At 40.3% G+C, this 22,265-nt stretch overlaps 1 protein-coding gene and 1 pseudogene across 1 annotated transcript; both read right to left on the bottom strand.

The window, feature by feature from the left end:
• Positions 1 to 11,573: 11,573 nt before the first annotated feature.
• LOC121772657 (6-phosphogluconate dehydrogenase, decarboxylating 3, chloroplastic-like) lies at positions 11,574 to 13,442 on the bottom strand. The gene has a single exon (XM_042169844.1). It carries the CDS (start codon positions 13,227 to 13,229, stop codon positions 11,763 to 11,765), a length of 1,467 nt encoding a protein of 488 aa, XP_042025778.1. The 5' UTR covers positions 13,230 to 13,442; the 3' UTR covers positions 11,574 to 11,762.
• A 1,198-nt stretch (positions 13,443 to 14,640) lies between these two features.
• On the bottom strand, positions 14,641 to 18,101 carry LOC121772417 (annotated as a pseudogene).
• Between the last annotated feature and the right edge of the window lie 4,164 nt (positions 18,102 to 22,265).

Below are 22,265 nucleotides of genomic sequence, written 5' to 3' on the forward strand. Positions count from 1 at the left end.
CCCATATGCGAGCATAATTGGGAGTGCTATGTATGCAATGATCAGCACAAGACCTGATATTGCTCAAGCTGTGTCAGTAACTTCCAGATACATGTCCAACCATGGCAGAGAGCACTGGTCAACATTGAAGTGGTTGATGAAGTATTTAAAAGGTGCCAGCAACATTGGGATTTTGTTTGATGGTGCAAAGGAATGCTCAGGCAATGCTTTGGTAGGATGGACAGATTCTGATTATGCAGGCAATGTAGATACTCGAAGGAGTCAATCAGGCTACATATTTACTCTTTATGGCTCGGTTGTGAGTTGGAAGAGTAGTCTTCAAGCAGTGGTTGCGTTGTCAACTACTGAAGCCGAGTTCATGGCTCTAGCTGCTGCAGTTAAAGAGAGTTTCTGGCTCAAAGGGATATTGAATGACTTTGGAGTGGTGCAAGAAACAGTAGAGATTGGCTGTGATAATACAAGTGCAATCAGTTTAGCCAAGCACCAAGTGTACCATGAAAGGAGTAAGCACATTGATGTGCGTTTACACTTCATCCGAGAGAAGATTGAGGAGGGTGAAGTGAAGGTGTTCAAGGTGGACACTGCAGAGAATCCGGCTGACATGCTAACCAAGTCGTTGCCCAAGAACAAGCTGGAGTTGTGCATGTAGCTGGTGAATTTGTGCAAGTTGGATGATCGATGGGTTGAGTGATCAAGGTGGAGATTTGTGAATGTGATAACTCAACCATACTGATAATCCAATGCATGTTTTAGAAGCTGGAATGAAGAAAGAATGCGCTGAAGCTCATCTCAAGCTTAGACGTTCAGGAGCCGTCCGATTCATCGCGGATGAGGAGATTAAGTCGTGGTCGTCCGATCTAACTAGCCGTTGGATCTTAGCTTTAAATAGTAGTTAGAGTTAGTTAGCTTCAGTTTTTAATTCTCTTTCGTTGTAGCTGATTTCCCTTTCGATTCAATAATATTTCTTCTTCCGATTCGTCGTGTTAGTTCAATTCAAGCTCACGCACACACACACGCCTTCATCTTAACATCCACCTCCAATTCCGGCCCAAAGGACCCGCACTGGATATTTGACTGTGGTGCAACAGACACAATTTCGTTTGAGGCCTCAGATTTTGTATCCATCACCACCTCAAAAAAATCCTATGTCCAAACCGCCAGTGGGGACCTAGCACGCGTGATGGGGGCGGGCACGATTAACATCTCGCCCACTCTTTGCCTCTCTAATTGCCTTTTCGTTCCGTCACTATCTCATAAGCTGTTATCAATTAGTCACGTGACTAAAGAACTGAACTGCAAATTACTAATGCAACCTCGATTTTGCATGTTACAAGATATCAAGACGGGGACGATAGTTGGGCGTGGCACTGAGCGAAGCGGCCTGTACTATGTGGACGAGATAGCCCAACAAAGTGTTGCAATTATGCTGACTCCCGGACCGACAGACAGACAGGCTTGGCTTTGGCATCGTCGGTTAGGGCACCCATCTTTAGGCTATTTTCGACTCCTTTTCCTGAACTAGCTAGATCTTTGAACTCCTTCAATTGTGACACTTGTGCATTGGCTAAAAATCATAGACATTCTTTCAAGTTAAACAATACGCGAGTAAAAACTCCTTTTGCTTTAGTACATTCTGATGTTTGGGGCCCTGCTCCCATCAACGGGGGCCACGGTTTTCGTTATTTTGTGCTTTTTATTGATGACTACTCCCGTATGACTTAGATCTATTTTTTGAAACATAAGCATGACGTGTTTGATAAGTTCGTAGATTTTTACAACCTTATTCAAACCCATATAATCACACCATCCAAATACTTAGATCAGACAATGGGGGGGAGTATGTCAACAACAAAATGCAAGAATTTTTTAGGCTAAGGGGACTAGTCCACCAAACCTCGTGTGCATACAATCCGGAACAAAATGGGGTGGCTGAAAGGAAAAATCAATACATCCTCGAAATTACCCGAGCACTATTAATCGAATCCAAAGTACCCAAATCTTTTTGGCCTGAAGCTATAGCTACCGCGGTTTACCTCATAAATCGCCTCCCTACCGGCATACTCAACTTTAAAACTCATATGAACACATTCTCTCAACACTTCGAAGTCCCGTCATCCCTTTCTCTAGAACCTAAAGTTTTCGGTTGTTCAGTCTTTGTTCACATCCCAAAACACGAGCGTACCAAATTTGATCTCTGCGCCCTCAAATGTGTCTTTTTTGGCTATGGCAAAAACCAGAAAGGATACCGCTGCTATGACCCAGAAACTCGTAGAATCCACACCACCATGAATTGTGATTTCGTGGAAGGTGAATACTTCTACAGCCAATCTAGTAGTCAGGGGGAGATACGGACTTCGGACGATAGTCCAAACAACAGCCTCCTAGATTGGCTACCAGACATTAGAAACAACTATTCAGGGGGAGAACCACATATGGGGGAACATCAGACAGTGGGAGAGTCTCAGCCAAGCCCTGTCACAGACGTTGGTCCACCTGAGGAAGCTAGCAACTCCGCCGGGCCGACTCCTTCTATAATGCAGAACGATGAACAAAGTGCCAATAGTCAACCATCAGCCCCGGCTTCGATTCCTGAGGTAAACAGTTCAGATCTAGATAATACACCCCTGGAATGCACTAATCTTGATAGGGGCTCTGATGAGGAATGCGGAGTGAGTGGAAGAAGTGCAGACACAAGAAACACATATGAATTGCCCCCAAGACAAACAAGAGGAGTCCCCCCACGCCGATACTCACCAGATTGGAGAGGAAAAAAAGGCGAAATATGCAGTAACCAATATTGCTCACAGTCATCTATCAGAAATGGCTAAAGCTTTCGAAATTGCCCTATATGAGGAAGAAGATATCCCACAGTCCTTTGAGGAAGCCAACAAACATAAGCACTGGAGAGAAGCCATGAAAAAGGAAATAGACGCCCTAGTAAAGAACGGCACATGGGAACGTTGTACGCTACCAAAAGGGAAGAAGCCAGTTGGATGTCGGTGGATATTTACCGTAAAACGTAGAGCAGATGGTTCAATCGAGAGGTATAAGGCGAGGCTTGTGGCAAAGGGATACACCCAAGTATATGGAGTAGATTACGAAGAAACTTTCTCCCCAGTTGCTAAAATGGAAACTGTAAGAACTCTACTATCTGTAGCAGCGTGCAAAGATTGGGCACTGCACCAGTTCGACGTCACCAATGCCTTCCTTCATGGAGAACTCGCACAGAATACAGAAGTCTACATGGAGGTCCCACCAGGGTTCACCGAAGAATTTGGAGAATGAGAAGTCTGTCGGCTACGGAAAACCCTGTATGGGTTGAAGCAGTCTCCACGGATCTGGTTCGGAAGATTCTGTCAGGCTATGATCAAACATGGATTCCAGCAAAGCCATTCCGATCACACACTCTTCACAAAAAGGAGAGACAACAAGGTAACATGTTTGATTATTTACGTGGATGACATGATTATCACTGGAGATGATAAAGAAGAAATTCAGAGGCTAAAGGAAAACCTGTCCAAAGAATTCGAGATGAAGGATCTAGGCGCACTGAAGTACTTCTTGGGGATAGAAGTGTTAAGATCTCGACACGGAATATTCCTAAGACAGAAGAAGTACGTCTTAGACCTGTTAGCAGAAACAGGCCTCCTCGACTGCAAGCCTGCAGACAGCCCAATGGTACCAAATCATGGCTTGAAAATAGAGGAAGGAGCAGAACTAGCAGACAGAGAGAGGTATCAACGCCTTGTCGGAAAACTCATATATCTTTCACATACGAGACCCGATATTGCGTATGCCGTGGGCATTGTAAGCCAGTTCATGCACCAACCTCAAGCTAATCACATGGAAGCCGCCTTGAGGATAGTGCAGTATTTAAAAGATACTGTAGGCTATGGAGTTTTCCTAGCTAAAAGAGAAGACTTGGAGATTGATGGATACACAGATCAGGGGAGCCAAATCGGGAGCCATTAAGGAGAATTGATGCCAAATTGATACAAAATTGATATGGTACTATTATATTAGAATAGAATTATTTTGTACCTTAAATACCTTGTATCACTCCTTATATAAAGGGGCAGCACTATTGTATCAATAATAAGCCAATACAGAATACAAGTAATATTCTCTCAATTCCAAACGTGTTCTAATATGTTCAACCCTTCTAACCCTCTCGATTACCATCGTTGAGAAAATATGCCGATTTTCACAAAAATAACATCAACTGTTCTCTCAAATCTGCCCAAACTCTATTAAATTTAATAATCTTTCTCGCTCTTACTTTCCTCTCTTTATTTTATTCTCTTTATTTTATTCTCTCTATTTTATTCACTTTTTACTTTATTCTCACTATTTTTTCCTTTCTTTTATTTTTTTTAAGAATCTACTTAACACATTAAACATCTACTCCCTCCGTCCCAGTTTAAGAGTCACTTTTTACCATAAAAGTCCGTCCCAGTTTAAGAGTCACTTTTAGAATTTTCCATATTTGAACATACAATTTTACCCCATTCTTCATCAAAATTACATCAAAATGCCATTATCAATATTAAAATAAACCAAAACAAAAACCCCACATTTAATTAACCCCAACCCCCCCAACCCTTACATTATTCGACTTTCCCCACTCTCTCTCCACTCTCCCGATTGTCTTCTTCGAATTCGGGCGAACCCTAATCGGCGCCTCTGATTTTTCGCCGCTCTAAACCCGCCGTTACTCCATCACCGTTGCCTTATCATGGCTGATGATTGGGTTGCAATGCCGGAGGCGCAGCCAGAAACCCTAATCGTCCCTGACACTCCACCGGAAGTCCTTGACCGGTGGGAAAGCGAACGAGCGGTCGATTGGTACCACCGATCGGGAAAGCGACCACCGTTTGCTGGCGTTGATGGGTCTGAAACACCTCCATCATCTGAGGTCTTGGTTGGATGATTATGCTTAGAGCCACCCCTTTATGGTTTGGAGGCTCTGATTGTGTGTGAATTGGCCTCTGTGATGAAAATTTTCTGAGAGATGCATGATATGCTGTCTATACACTGCCTTGGTTGGATAATTTTGCTTATAGCCACCCCTTTATGGTTTGGAGGCTCTGATTTTGTGTCATTTGGCCTCTGTGATGAAAATTCTCTGAGATATGCATGCTATTATGTGTATACATTGTCTTGGTTGGATGATTATGCTTAGAGCCACCCCTTTATGGTTTGGAGGCTCTGATTGTGTGTGACTTGGCCTCTGTGATGAAAATTTTCTGAGAGATGCATGCTATGTTGTCTATACACTGCTTTGGTTGGATAATTTTGCTTATAGCCACCCCTTTATGGTTTGGAGGCTCTGATTTTGTGTCATTTGGCCTCTGTGATGAAAATTCTCTGAGATATGCATGCTATTATGTGTATACATTGTCTTGGTTGGATGATTATGCTTAGAGCCACCCCTTTATGGTTTGGAGGCTCTGATTGTGTGTGGCTTGGCCTCTGTGATGAAAATTTTCTGAGAGAGATGCATGCTATGTTGTCTATACACTGCTTTGGTTGGATAATTTTGCTTATAGCCACCCCTTTATGGTTTGGAGGCTCTGATTTTGTGTCATTTGGCCTCTGTGATGAAAATTCTCTGAGATATGCATGCTATTATGTGTATACATTGTCTTGGTTGGATGATTATGCTTAGAGCCACCCCTTTATGGTTTGGAGGCTCTGATTGTGTGTGACTTGGCCTCTGTGATGAAAATTTTCTGAGATATGCATGCTATGCTGTCTATACACTGCCTTGGTTGGATAATTTTGCTTATAGCCACCCCTTTATGGTTTGGAGGCTCTGATTTTGTGTCATTTGGCCTCTGTGATGAAAATTCTCTGAGATATGCATGCTATTATGTGTATATATTGTCTTGGTTGGATGATTATGCTTAGAGCCACCCCTTTATGGTTTGGAGGCTCTGATTTTGTGTCATTTGTCCCTTGTGCTGGTTTTTGAACAAAAAACACACACTTACACCAATTACACCTGCAATTCATACATACTACAGCTTATAATGCAGTCTATATACCCTTAACACCAAAATAAAGGCTACAAAACCAAAAAAGAAGTTTACATCCTAAACACCAACCTAGTTTGATGCTTATATTGTAAACCCCATGACCAATTGCCCTAGCTACTACCCCAACACATTGCTTAGATGTCCTATTTCATATGATCCACCCACATCATTATGAGGTAGTAGAAGATACTCCAAGCTGTCCCTAATCAGATTCTCTTCAACCTCAAGTGAGGTAGACAGCCCCACTGTCCTACTCAACCTATCTTTGTTCAAGTGGGGTATTTTGTAGTTGTTGCCCTATGGACTTCTAGGATCTTGGTTAAACAGCTTTGCAATGTTAGGAAAACCTTGTTCAGAGTTTGTGGTGTGAGTTCCTCAAAAGATCTTCAAACATTTGCCAACAATTCATCTATATTGGTGGCTAGTTTGTCATCTTGCAGAGACTTAATGGCCCTAAAAAAAGCCAAGGTCTAGTACATTTGTATCTGGGGAGTTGGCTGGTTGGCTAACTAGATGGAATTTAAAACCATCTGTACTTGCAATAGCCTCAAATTGTAAGTCAGAGGATTTCAAGTGGGGTTTGGCATTATCTTGTTGGATGTATATCTCCTTGTTTGCGTTGGCTAGCCACTTTGCCTTGATTGTTGGTATAATCCGAGCATGAATTGTGATTGAATGCTTAGTTGCCTAAGTGATGACATTAATAATGTCTGATAGTAATGTGAAACACATACATGTACATACCTGATTAAGAAGACATTCTCTCATGGCTTCTTTGTTAACTGATTGGATAGGCTTTGTCTCTAGTGTCCCTCTTGGCCTATTCTTTGACTTCCTTTTGGCTGGCACTTGTTGTGTGAATGGAAATATGCCTATTTTACCATCAAAGATGGGCTGCCCATCACTGCCAAACATTGGCCTACTGACAGCACACATGAACATCACTTTAGTGATGAATCTTTTTGACTTACAAGACCTGTAAGGCTCATCCTCCTCCGGCAACAGGTAGTATCTGTCTGAAGTCTTTGTCATGTAGAATCATTTCTCATCAATGTGAACAATGTTGTGCATTGCATGATAGAGAAGCTTTCCTTCAGATATGATTGGCTGAATATGACTAAGACTCCATCTCATTCTTGAAATTTTGTTCACATCAGTAAGTGCAGGCTTGATGGCATTTGTATGTGGTCTGATTTTGTTTCCCTTCACCCATCTGCCAGCTGTGGACTTGCTAACTTCCATCTTAATAGCAAGTTTTCTGATGGAGGATCTCTCAAGCATAAACAAGTGTCTAAACTTGTCTTCATCAAGATTTACTTTACCTTTTTTCTTAGTATAACCTGATGCTTTGCCTTTCATGACAACAGGTTGGCCTTGTTCAATTTAATGAGTGGCTATCCTCCACAAGCGGCTGGCTGTCCTTGGATGCACTCTGAATTTTGTTGCAGCTTCTATGAGTGAACCATGTGGAAGTGCTCCAGCACGGCATTGCTGTTGAAGGAACTGCACAATAAGGTTTTTCTCTTGGCTGCTCAAACTTAGAGAGGTCCTCGGCCCTTGGCCAAACTCTGCCTCTTGTGGAGGCTCTGCCTCTGGAAACTACATAGGCTCTGGAAACTCCTCTGGCTCTTGAAACTGATCCTCTTCGAACAGCTCCTGATCCATCTCTTCATCCATCTCTTGCTCCATCTCCATTGCTCAATGATGAAAATTTTCTGAGGGTAAATTAGCTATAAATAGGTTTGCTTTCTTTTTTGGTAGGTGGAATAGAAGAATTTGATAGTAATGGTGGAGTGAATGTATTTATAGGTTTAGCATTAGCATTTGTGGTTTCCCTCCATTGTTGTACTGCATTCCCTCCAAATTTTTTGGAGCTTGAATTAATGAAATCAAAATTCATTTTGTTTGAATCAAGTGTGGGCCGGATGGCCTTTTTGGGTTTTAAGCTTCATTAATTTTGGTTGTTAGTAAATGATTAATCATAATGAACATTACTTTACCTTAAGTTTATTTAATTTAATGAATTTGTCTTACAAGTCAACAATAAACATCTTTTAAATCCAAAAGGTTAGAAGGGACCCACCTTCCACCAACTCACCTCATTTATTATACATTCTACCATCTCACTTCATTTATTACACCAACCAACTCTTCCTTAAAACCCGAGTCATAACTAAAAGTGACTCCAAATGTGGGACGGAGGGAGTATTTCTTAAATTCCGTGCTAAAAAAATCTGCATCAACTATGAGAGAACGGAGGGAGTATTTTTTTTATTTGGGCAACCACCAATTCAAAACCCAAACTATTTTGCTATATCAATTATATCTTCAACTATTATAGGAGTAGTAAATAATTTTGTTAAAACTGTTGATTCTGTATATAGATTGTAGCCCTCACCCCTTTTTCAATCCTTATACTGGAGTAGTAGATAATCTACCAAATTCAACAAAAACTATATCCGCAAACTCTCCTCCAAACAAACATTAACCAATCTCGCAGAAAAAAGTCAGCAACAACCATTCTCTCAATAAAATTTAGCCGATTGTAAAACTATGTCCGCTAAAAATAACCACCATTTGTATCCCTCTCGATTGTTGAGAGGGAGAGTATGGTCATCCGCAACGCTGTCTCTTATCCGTCTCTTATCCGTCCCATCTCTTAACTATTCATGGGCTCCACTGTACTTTTCACTCCATCTCTTAACTAAGAGACAACACATGCAACCCTCCATCTCTTATTCGTCTCTTAACCATCTCATCCCTTAACTATTCATTCAATTTCATTTTTTATTTTTATTTCCCACAAATTCAATTAATAAAAACACACCTCATTAAATAAAATAAAATTACAAGTTAATATCCTAAAAAAATACATAATTAAATTCGTGGAAAAATAAATAAAAAAAGACATAATTTAAAATAGAAATTTATAGAAATTATAAAAACTACTCCGCCGGCGAATCATCCCCCGAAGGCGGTGGCGGTGCACCGAATGGAGGCGGAATACCAAGTTGTCCCGCCAGATACACAATGTCGGCATGATGGGCTTGATATTGGGCGGGCATCATCCGGGAAGTGTCCACCATCGTGGCGGTGAAGTACATGGACATTAGGGAGGAGGGCGGCCCTTGGGAACCCGCCTGGCTTGATTCGTCTCGGCCCCTCCTCCCCCTAGCCGCCTTCGCGGCCTTGGTCCCTTGAGGCCGACGGCCCACACGGGAGGACCCCCCTGCATCGTCTGTCGTGCCCTCAACCTCCTGCGAGGCAACCTCTTATGCGGCGCTGTCTAACCGCCCCCACTAGACGAGTATTGGCCACCCGCCGTGTGCTTCGTGCGTTTCGAGGTCGAGCCCGTGCTGAACTGGACACTACCGGCCCACCTTTCGACGTCTTTGACGGCCTCCCAAACATTGACATGTTTGAATTCTTTGTCATTGTCGTCGAAATAGACTCGCAAAGCCGATCTCAGAATGTCGGCTCCAGTGGCTCCGCTTTGGTAATGAGCCGCTTCATTCTTGTAGATGCCGCAGAATTTTTTGACCTCTCTGTCGACTCGGTCAAAATGACTTCGGAGCATCTTCAATGTGCGGCGGGACCCCTTCGGCTTAATCTCGTTGTAGGCCTCAGTGACCTTTTCCCAAAAGCACTTCCGGGATTGTTAATTCCCGACGATGGAATCGTACGAGACGCTGATCCAGGCATTGTACAGAGCCATCGTGTCCTTGCGGCTGTACGGATGACAGCCTACATCCTCCTCCGCCTCCTCATCGGCCGCCTCCTCCTCTTCCTCCACAGCGTCGAATGCCTCGTTCTCCTTCCGGATTGGGTTCATCCGGATAATCCTCCCTAATTTGGGATAATCCCTGCGAATACCTCGGGGCAGAGGGATGAGCGTATGCATCCACATCAAAATGGGGTGGTTGGTACCCCACCGGCGTCAACGAGCCTTGGGTGCCCGGCGTCGACGAACCGAAACCGGAACCACCCAAGACATTGTACATGCCCCCAGTCGCCAAACGCGTTGATGTCAAACCCGCCGGAGCCGCCAGAGTTTCCGTCGCCGGACATTTTGTGATTAAAATTAGAGAGGTTAGATGAAAATTGTAGAGGAAATGGAGGTGATTTGAGAAGAATAGATGTGTGTTTGTGTGTATAATGAGGATGAAATATGAGTATTTATAGAGTAAAAAAAGAAAAAAAATAAATAAATAAATAAACGGTCAAAAACGGTAACATTACCGTTTGAATTTTTAATTTTTAATTTTTTTTATTAAATTCAAAATATTTTTAAAAAATAATTTATTGCGTCAGCGTGACGAAGCTCACTCGCGGGCCGGCGAGTGGGCGTCACGCCTAACGCCAGCGCGCGCCACGTCGCGTGGGCGCGTGGCGAGCTGGCGCGCCAGCCGTCTCGGTGAGACGGGCGTCTCGGCGAGACCGGGACGAGAAGGGACGTTGCAACGCGTCTCACTGCCGTCTCGTCTCGGAGGGACGAGATACGAGACACCCGCGCGACGCGTTGCGGGTGCTCTAAGGGAGGGCAAAGGAAGAAGGTGGTGGTGGTGGAAATTAGTACCTGCAGTGGAATGACTAACACACATAAGCAAGGAAAATCACACCATTTGATATAGAACGTTGGATGGGTTCCAAAAGACAAACTATCAATCAAATTTGGTTATATAACAGTTGAAATTTCTCCATTACTTGAGTAGCTCCTGATTCCAACTTCATAAGGAACATACTAACCATACATTAGAAATGGGACTAGGCATTATTCCAATATACTAATTTGGAGGCTTGAAAATTAAATGCTGCATAGTAGATCTCAGACATATTCTTACAACTTACAAGTAGGAATTTAGTTATCAAAAGTCCAATATGACTTCTACTCATAAGTAAAATAGTATATTCAAATCAACAGTTCATCAGTAAACAAACGGATAAAAACTATTCATCATGGAGATATACATGTCTATACAAAATTGGAAAGCCAACAACCCAAAGTCCATAAGCAAATTCTATATCTAAGGCAATCTAAACTCATGTCTATGCTTTTCAGAAAATGTCAGCTCCCTGCCAATACTTTTGTAATAAAATGTGAATCAAACTCAAGCTGATTTTAGTACAGAAAATGAATGCAATTTCTAGAAATCCAATTTGAAGCACCCTAATATCTACAACATAACAACATTGAAAGCAACCAAGCCAGGAAACCAATTTCATTTCAACAGGGAATATAAATAAAAATGTAGTAACAAATAATCCATCAATATTAACCATTCCCGTAGATTTGCACCACGATACCCTCGTTTCTTAAGACAAGCAGAATTCAAATCGAACTTTCCTTAAGAAAGAGAACCAATGTAGTAAATCACATCAAGCAATCTGCTGGTATACATTTAAATTTTAAAGCCTTCAATTTTCATCATGAATCATGGCTATCACGAAAACAGTTAAAGCAACAGCTCCAATGGAAAAACCACATAAAAACAGGTCATGACGAACTAAACTACTCAATGCAATCAAGAAGATCACTTCGAATAAGGCATGCTTCTCTTATTAACTGCATACGCAACAACAATGTAACGCTACAAAATATTTTTGTCAACAACAAATTCTCATCAGGGATACAACTTCAATTCAAGCGTAATGCCTCAAGAAAACCATAGGAATAACAACCAAACCATAGGAATAACAACCAAACCTCCAACAAGGCCTTCTCCACTAGACTCTGGCTTTACGAGCAAGCTTGGACCACTCAGTGTGATATGCTCCCGGGCGATCAACCCTCTCATAGGTATGCGCCCCAAAGTAGTCCCTCTGTGCCTGCACAAGGTTAGCAGGGAGCCTCCCGCGCCTATAGGTGTCAAAATACTGCAAACTAGCTGACATTCCAGGAACACTAACGCCCTTCTGAATCGCCAACCCCACAACTCGCCTCCAAGCCGCCTGTCTCTGCACCATCTCCCTAGCAAACTCCGGGTCTACCAACAAATTAGCTAGCCCTGGATTCCTCTGATAAGCCTGCTTGATCCTGTCCAAGAACACGGCCCTAATGATGCACCCGCCTTTCCAAATCCGTGCCAGCTCCCCCAAATTTAACCCCCAACCCTTCTCCAAACTCTTGGCCCTCAACAGATTCATCCCTTGAGCGTAACTGCAAATCTTGGATGCATACAGAGCCTGCCTAACATCATCAACCAACTTCTTCTTATCCACGCCCCCCACATTGTTGATCTCCTCCGTCAACCCTTCCTTTCTGAAAATCTCAGAGGCAGCCTCTCTCTCATCCTTCAACCCGCTCATATACCTGCTGTCCAACGAAGCAGCAATCGTGGGAGCTGCAATGGACAGCTCGGCTGCCTGCTGCACGGTCCACTTCCCAGTTCCCTTCATCCCCGTCTTATCGAGAATCTTATCCACCAAATGCCCCTTCCCGGATTCATGATCTTCCACCTTAAAGATATCGGATGTGATCTCAATCAAGAAGCTCTCCAGCTCACCGCAATTCCACTCCCCAAAAATCTCGGCGAGCTCATCGTTTCCTAAACCCCCAACATTCTTCAACACATCATACGCCTCGGAAATTAGTTGCATATCGCCATACTCGATCCCATTATGGACCATCTTCACGAAATTGCCGGAACCCCCTTCGCCGATGTATGTGACACAGGGGCCATCGTCGACCTGAGCCGCGACCTTGTCTAAAATATTGTGAATGTTCAAGTAAGCACGGTGAGAGCCACCAGGCATTAGAGAGGGACCATATCTGGCGCCTTCCTCGCCACCGGAGACGCCCATGCCGAGGTAGAGCAGGCCATTGGCAGATGCATCGACCATCCGGCGCTCGGTGTTCTCATACCACTCGTTTCCCCCATCGATGATGGTGTCGCCAGGCTCCATGTAGGCGGAGAGCGCGGCGATTGTCTGATCGACCGGCGCACCCGCCTTGACGAGGATGATAACAGAGCGCGGCTTCTGGAGGGAGAGGACGAAATCCTTGGGGTTGTAGTGGCCGGTGAGCGGCAATTGGCCCTCGCGGTGGGCGCGATCTAGGGTTTCGTCGACCTTGGAAGTAGTGCGATTGTAAACAGAGATGGGAAACCCTTTCTCGGCAATGTTTAGGGCCAAGTTCTGCCCCATGACTGCCAAACCAGCGAGACCGATTTGCGATAGCGTGGCTGACTCCATTTCTCGGAATGTGGTGGTGGTGGTGTGGCCGGCAAAATCGAAGAGAATCTAGATTTTGGGGGAAAGTCAAGTTTAAGCTATGGAGCGAGTGAAGAATATTATATTCAGATGAGCCGCCGGAGTGAGGGCCGAAATGACACAAATGCCCTCGGGGGGGTTTGAATATGGGCGGACCCGTCGAGGGAGTGAAAGGTTGGGGGTGAAAATGGCTTCTGCTATGCGATTATATCTATGTGGACCCTAAAACGGCGCCGTTCCTTGTTAGGGGTTGGTGGAACCTGAATCAATTGGCCATTAATCAAAAGCTCCAGATGTGGTTTGTCAAAAAGTTGGTTGAGTGTTACTTTCCTATTTTGTTTCTTATATTGATTAAATGATTTTTATAAATCTTTATACTCAATATCATAATAAGAATCTTAGTGTTCTAACTTTAAATTTAATTGTTAGATATTATTAATTTAAATTAAATTTGTTAATATATTAAAATAGTATATGTGTAGTTGGCTTTGTGGGGATTGGGCCCGTACATCAGGACTGATCTCATAAAAAGCATAGTCAATCATCAGTATTTTTTTAAGTTTAGTTCATCTATAAAAAATAGTCTCATTAATTTTTATAATTTTCTTGCTACGTAATTACACCAATAATCAATGGTTATATATTTTTTTAGTTTTAGTTCATCTACAAAACATTCATGTTTTAATTAGATAAAGACACCTTTTTACTAATAATACAAAAATTATTTTCTCTATATCTCTCACAGTAATTTATTGAATTTACATTGAAACTCAAATAGGCGAATACTAAAACAGTAAAACTATTAGAGGAATACTTCTACCATTAAAATGGTGGAGTACTTCCATTTTACAGTAGCGTGTTAGCACTTCTACCACTAAAACTCACTTCTGTTTTTTTTTATCATTTGCGAAGTTCAAAGATTTTTAATGAAAATAACTAATAAATTGCATCAGTAAGTATTGTTAAATATAATTGCCTAATTTTGATTTAGCCCAACCTAATTACCAGACTAGATAAATCAGAGAAATAGGGAATCCAAATATTGAAGGAAACTAATACTCCTATAAATGAAATTAAATACAGTACATTTCTACTTATTAGTATTATTACTATGAAATATTTTAAATTATATTTTCGATTTTTTTGTCTTATGAATGATTTAGGGAAGTCAAACATATATCTTTCCAATAATTTGTTTGTAAAATACTATAATAAGCTATTTTTTGTGTTTAACAAGCTTTTCTCATAACGTTATTGTCAGCTAGCAATTAGAACCATATCAAAACCGAGTAAATAAATACCCCAACATATTAACCTGCAGCACTACATTATCATAAAAGGCTAAAAATAAAAATCTAATTACTAAATCTTGAAAAGAAAAACAATATCAGTATTATTAGTAGCTACCACTCAGTCTGCATCATCAACATTTTACAGTAGAGAAACAATGGAAGTGACACCATATCAAAAAGAGTCTATTCTTTTATGGTGCAAGTAAACCTGGAATGACCAAAATAGCTTTCAAAGCCTCCCTCTAAAAATTGCCCAACCTAACCTGTTACTCTGCAAATTATGAAAAGCTAATATACTAAATTCAATCTCATTTTGTACAAATTTTGTATGCCATCTGCAGAGAGAAAAAGCCATTGATCAACCTTTTACAGTTCTGTGGATTTTCTTTTTGCAGCTTGGGTACATACAAGAAAATCAAAAGCCAATATTAACAAGAAGATCAAATGGCCACATCAGTGCTACCCAAATAGTCATCGTCCGAAGCAATCTTCTGCTTCTTCCACTTGTACGCCGCTTCCAAAATTTTGAGATTTCTTGTCTGTATTTCTTCTGGGAATAGGTAGTCAATATACTCCTCATAACTGCACAACATCAAAACATCAGAGTTTGTTCAATCCAACGATTATTTCCATGATTTCAGCTCACACAACACACTGTAACAGAGTCTGGAAGGAGAAAAAGAAATTTCAAAACAAACACTGATTCTTTTCTTTCCATGTTTTAGCAAATACTAGTACTATCAATTATGAGGGAGAAATCACTGGAAATCTGGAATCATATAAGTCAATAAAGACATAATAATTTAGGCGAATCAATAACTCTCAAGTGATAACAATCCCAATAAGCCAATAAAAATGTGGTTGTGGCCACATGATTATCCACTTTCTTAAGGGTCAATCAATCAACACTGACAAGATTAAGGACAGGCCAAGCAGAGATAGATCAGACTCAGCAGTATAAAAATCTTCAGAAAGGGGGGAAAAGACTAAAATATAAGTCGAATACATACCCAGCTGGACCATCCTCAGTTTCTATGTGCCTTCTCTTCTTTAGTTTCTTTGGAAGCTTAGCAGTAACCAACTCCACGTTACCAAGCTCACCAAAACTTTTCTCCGTGGTCAACCACTCTTCCAAAAGCATTGCTCTTTCCTCTTTCAATTCAGGAGCGGAAGTTCTAAAATAGCTGAGGCCCCTTTCAAACACATCTGACGAACAGGGGAAGGTGTGAGATCAAATTCATGATAATGATAAGACTTAGCATCGAGAATAGCAGATATAACAGAAAAGATCATGCAAGAAATTGACTCCTAGAACAGTAAGTTCTTACCTCTGGCATGCTGAAGGCATTTTTTCTTGTATTCATTCTCAGACAAGTCCTGAAGGACCTCTTGCATGACAGATGCCTCAAATTTGGCATAGCTAATCCACACATTCAAGTGCTTAGTTCTGTCCAAAAGTTTTTCATAAAGAGTTCTAGTTCTTTCGTACTCGCATTCAGAAATCTCAAAGTCAATGTATGCCTGTTTCAAATAGGTATAACATCAAAATATATTTAAGTCAATTCACAGTGGAGCTATTTATATGTTCGCAATATGGAGAGATTGCATACCTTCCATAGTAACTCTGGCATGTCTAAAGCAGGTTGGTCAGTGGCAAGCTAAAAAATTGCTCTGGCACGATCAGTTTCCGACGAAGATCTCTCCAAGTTAGCATACTTGCTCCATGCATAACAGTTCTCAGGAGACCACTCCAAGTATTTTTCGTAAAGTTTCCTGCAGCGTTCTATGTTACCAAGTTGCAGCACTATCTCAGTGTACTTCTTAAAGATCTGCTTGCAATATGATGCAATTAGAGTGTTGTTCGAGGAAGACCAGAGTATGAACAATATAAAAAACTAAACTTCATATGAAACATGTAGCAAACCTTATCTTTGGCAGCCATGCCAATTGCTGACCCCAATATTTTCCGAGCTCGATCAGTATTTAAGTGGCGTATTTCGAATTGTGCAGACATCAGCCAAATCTTTGCAAAAGAAAATTTCTCACGAGGAATCATCTTCAGACACGAGCTGCGCAGTTCTAAAACGTATCAGCAACCATTGGAAACTATAAGTACGATGAGAATAACCAAGCTTAGGCTACATCCAATACAAACAAAACCTCACACACAATCGATATATTTTCCTTAAAATAACACTGAATAATAGAAACAGGATCTTACTTGTATATGTCCCTTGTTCGGTCAACATCCTGTGCATCGAGCTCCTCATACAAAACATATTTAATCCTGAAAACAACATAAATTCAACAATCAGCTAATGAATAACAGCCAAGCCCTTCACTTAATATAGTACAGTATAAGTGCATGAGTTGAAACATTAAACTTACCACAAGTATATGTATAGTTCCCAGTAGCGCTTCTCCTGAGCAGGAGGTAAATTCGCTATAGCCCTCTCGTACACATCCTCAATCCTTCGCCTGTCCCCACAGCGCTCTTCCGACCGTATGTAATCAAACCACACATCATAATCAAGAGGGTTCTTCCTGACCTCATCCTCACACTGTAACCTCCTCTCTCCAAAAATAGCATCATCAATTCCTTCCCTATCACCATATTGCTTCTCGAATGCAACAAACTTCTTATACAGCTCCTCCGCCCTTCCCTTCGGAATGTGATCCAGTGCAAACTTATAAAAGCATCTATCTCTCTCAATTTCCTTACATTTCTCTTCAAACTCAGCAAAAGCAACAAACAAGTCCTCTGCCTCCTCATCATCCCCAGCTTATTCACAGCCCTCTCATAACAATTCCTTGCACTCGCTATCTCCCCATAGAAAACCTAATCCAGGCACTAACCCTAGGGTGACATTCCACAAAGCGCTCAAAAATATCTCTGGCCCTCTCAACCTCATTATACATAAGTTCGAATTCGATGTATGAAAGCCAGCCTTGCTGATCAGGCATCCAATCCATCCACCTCTCAAAAATCTGCCTCGCCGCAGCCACATTCCCCAAAACCTCCTCCGTGTGAATGTACTTGTGCCAGAGCTGATCCACTCTCGGCAGCAACAGCGTCGCATGATCCAATACAATTTCTAGCGCGAGTGACGAACTTATTCTTCACCTCAAAATCAGCATACTTGAGCCACAATGTGTGGCCTCTGCTGTCCACATCGAGCGCGCGCTCCCAGACTGAGCGAGATCGGGTGAAATCCTTCTGAGATTCTTCCCATTTAGCATACTTGACCCACACGTTCTTATTACAGCGAATTAAATCTTCGAATTCCTTGCGTTTGCGGAGGCGGTAATCTCCGAGCTCGGTGGAGTCGGTGATTTTGTGCTTGGGAGGTCGGAATTCAGCCTGGTGACGCTCTCTGGCTTCACGGAGGATTTGCTCGGCACTGATTTGGATAGAAGCCGGCGTCTTGTTCTTGACGCGGGTAGGTCGGCCAATCCCGAGATTGGGATCGGCGGCGTTGGCCATGGCAAAGAGAAGAGATGGAGTTAGTTGGAGCGAATAGAGATGGAGGACAGACACCAGGGTTTTGCCAAATAAATTGGGTTTTGCCAAATAATATAATCCTATTTGATTTGGAGAGGGTTTTAGAAAATAAGAAAATACTATTAGGACGGGTTCAGGGACTCATATTTGATTAGGCCAAGAAATAAAACTGGTCAAGAATTGTGTCAAGAGGGCCCACGACCCTTGTTTTATTTCTTCCGTTCAGTGGAGTTGATTTGGGGAAGAGGTTGAAATATGCCAATGTAAAGTATTGTCTAAAAAGACCAAAAACAACTCAAATGTTTCCTTTATTTCCATGAGTTATCCCTCTGCAAAATAACGGCCGCCATTAGAAGAGGTGAAGATGTCACCCCCATTGCCTTCAATTTCATCCACGCCCGTCTCCTTCGCGCTGCCCCTGCTCACCGTCGTCCTCAGTTCTGTTCGACTCATCTCCTCTCCCTCTTCTATTTGGTCTCTCTCTCATCTCATGCATCTTCGCTCGCCGCATCTGGTCTCGCCTCCGCTCTGTCTTCAGTCTCCCACTCTCTTCCATCTCGATCTCACTCTCCGCAAATTGGATGAAACTTGTTGCTGCTTCAATTAAGATGTTGCGCCAACGGAAATTGGAAAGTGAAGAATGAACTTTCTGGTCTTTGATTTGGGGGAAATGAAAACGATGGGGTAAAATCGTAATCTTATCTTCAATTTTTGGTGTCAGTCGCACTCCCAGATTCATAAACCACCTATTGCGCAAGAAATGAATTTTGCATATTTCTGATGAACAGTGGCGGGCCCTTGCTCATTTTAAGGGCTCGCATGAATTAAATATTGTAAACCGAACGCATGTAAATGGACAGAATTGGAGTAATTTCTTGACATTTCTGACAGAGCGAACACGTCCTTATAATAAAATGTAAATTCTAGTACTAGTATTTGCTTTGAGCATGATTAAAGGTAAAGAAAAAATTAATTTGAATAAGTTAATGGAATATAAGTTTATTTATATATATATTAATTTAATAATAAAATATGAGGGAAATAAATTAGTGGAACATGAAAATTAACTATTATTATTAGACGAATGAAATTAATAAAATAGAATTACTATTGTGGGATAGAGAGTACATCTAAAAATAAAATTATTTATAGAATAAAATTATTACTCATATTTGTTAATCCTACAATATTGATGATATTCTTTTAATTCTATATATCACTATCATGGACTATATATTAATATTTTCCAAATTTTATTATATTATTAATATATTATGATGAAATTAAGTAATTTTGATTTGTCTTTATATACTGCATGTGCTTCCTCCGTTCCAGTTAACAAGTCCATATTTTTGAGTGACATGAAATCGCTACATGATGATATCAAAATGCATTTGGCCTTTAACCATGCATCATACGTTCTACTAAGGCTTCAAATCTTTCATTATATAGAGGGAGAGTTTTTTGCCATTTTTTATAAATACCAATTCTGCCCTTTTTCGTTGGAAAATGAGATGAAGTGTGTGTTCTTTTATCACGCCTATTTATCACTTTTTCTCTCTATAGCCAACGCTGTAGCACATTTTGCATATTACCAAGAAAAACAATAGAAAAGAGAAAATTTACATATTACCAAGAAAAAGCACGCTGCACATTTTGCATATTACCCAAAAAAAATCAGAGAAGGAGAGAATAAATCCTCTATTGAAAGCTACACCCACTTAGTAGCTGACACGTACTATACGATTTCATTCCTTCTCTGTTCTGTTACTTCACGAGAAATAAGTAGTGCTCTGCACACATTGGGTATTACAGCTTGAAATCATTTTTTAAAAATTGTTTTTATAGAGTACTTGGCTTCTATACAAAGCTTGAACTACTTTATAAATACTCAGTTACTAATTGCCTTATATCCTGTGAATTATGTTCAGTCCACTATCTTACTCTCCCAATTTTTGAGCTTTGCTATCTTCATCGTTTTCAATTTTCATTATGTTTTTTAGTTTTATTAGGTATAATTTTTTAGTTTTGTTACCATAATTTTTCTTAGTTCAACCAATTACCCATACTGTAAAGATGTAAAGAATGTGAGTTAGTGAGTATCAATAGCTATTTTTTTGGCAAGCTGATGAAATCATGTGGTTCAACTTCTCGGATTGTAGCAGTCTAGCAGAGGCCGACAGGTAGTATAAAAAATACAATAATGTACCAGCCACCAAGTTGTGATAGCTTCGGAGAGATGGGCAGCGAAGAAATCAGCGGTGGAGATGTAATGGCGAGAGCAGATTTGCAAGTCAGTCAAGCAGGATAGTAGACATCCTGCCGGGGACAGGGTAGGCGCCGCCCTAGCGAGTGAGGACGAGAAGGGCGAGGAGGTATCGATGGGAAAGTAGGTCTGAAATAGGCTACTTGAACTGAGGAAATCACGTGGCTCAACTGAAAGCGATGTCTTCGGCGTGGATGCGGTGGCTACGAATGACTTTGTTGTGGAAGATGGAGAATAAGACGACGATGGCAAATAAGATGCTTATTAATTTAGTTATTACTCCCTATATGGGTTTCTATTATTATTTATGCGTCTATCAAATTTTATTTGGGCAATGATTCATATTTCATTGTGTTGATTTTTTTTAGTTATATACTCTAGGCCAATCACGGACAGTAATATTTTTTTGGTTTGAGTTTGATATAAATAGTTAGATTAGAATTATTCCGTAATATTTTCTAAAAATATCTAGTATTATAAATTATTGGAAATTGGAGTATAATGAGAAGCACTGGAACTATGCAAATTTATAATTGCAGGTAATTTATCTAAAAGATCTACTTTTGATGGTAAAAAGCATTTTATATACATAAACTATCTAATATGCATTAAGTGTTTGACCATGGATCCTTAGTTGTGTTTACTGTAACATAAATTTAGTTTTGAGTATCTCCTACCATTCTTTTAATTTACATGCTAATAAACTTTATCCTTCTAACTCCCTTTAAACCGGGAATCTGTCAATTTATTACTATAATTGAAAATATCAAATATTTTTAATATATTAATAATTTAACATAAATTAATATACTAATATTATCTCATCAAAATAGGGACTTTGAAAACTACACGCGTTTTAATGTGGGTTTGGAAAAGTAGAAGAGATGTAGAAAGAAAAAGTGAGGAAATATTGTTAATGAAGAATGAGACTCGTTCTATAAAAGATATAGGACGCACTAAAATGGACAAAGAAGACTTTGTTTATGGGACAGATGGATTGGTATATCTAATAACGTGTTACTATATACACCATCTTTCCCACTCTAAGCGACATATTTTCTTTTTTTTGAATGTCTCAATCTAATTAACACATATACTAAAATGGAAACATCATTATCACCCCTTTATCCCCTCTTTTATATACTCAACTCACAAAATACAAAATAAATATGTATTTAATCTCATGCCCAATAGAAAATGCTCCAGTTATAGTGAGACTGAGAAAATATATTACTATTTCTTTTTATGTAAAGTGTACATAATAATAATAATAATAATAATAATAATAATAATAATAATTCTTATTTCTATTGAATTGTTTAAAATTTGTATCCATTAACTAAAAATCATATGACCCGTGCATAGCACGGGTGATAATACTAGTTAGAGGTAATGTAGTAGTCGTCAACCGAGGTCCAAATGCCACTTGTGATATTCTACAATTAAACGTTATTTAGATAGAATTTTTTATTAATTTAAAGTAATATAATAATATAATCAAATTTACTAATTTTGTATTTGTGTTAGTATAATAGAATATCGGCTTGATTTTTACAAATAAATTTAATCACGCTACCTTGTGTTTTATTATATGAGTTTGATGTTGGTTTTCTAAATATTATAATATTTTTTCTATCATTAGGGAGTATCTTATCATGTCTCATTCAAAATATCTATATTTCCTTTTTAGCTTATTTCACTCATGTCTCCTTTATTTATTTAGAATTGAATTTCACATTTTTTTCTCCTCATTAAAATATTCAACTACATACTTAAAGTTTTGCCGAGGGAGCAACCCCATTTTTCACCTTGAATTGGTCAAAATATGCGGAATTTCTTACTTTTCTTGGAGGATTAGATCCAGTAACCGGAGATCTATGATTGACTGATATTGCACATCATCATTTAGCGATTGCTATTCTGTTCCTGATAGCGGGTCACATGTATAGAACCAACTG

The sequence above is a fragment of the Salvia splendens genome, chromosome 16, assembly GCF_004379255.2.
Source record: "Salvia splendens isolate huo1 chromosome 16, SspV2, whole genome shotgun sequence".
Lineage (NCBI taxonomy): Eukaryota > Viridiplantae > Streptophyta > Magnoliopsida > Lamiales > Lamiaceae > Salvia > Salvia splendens.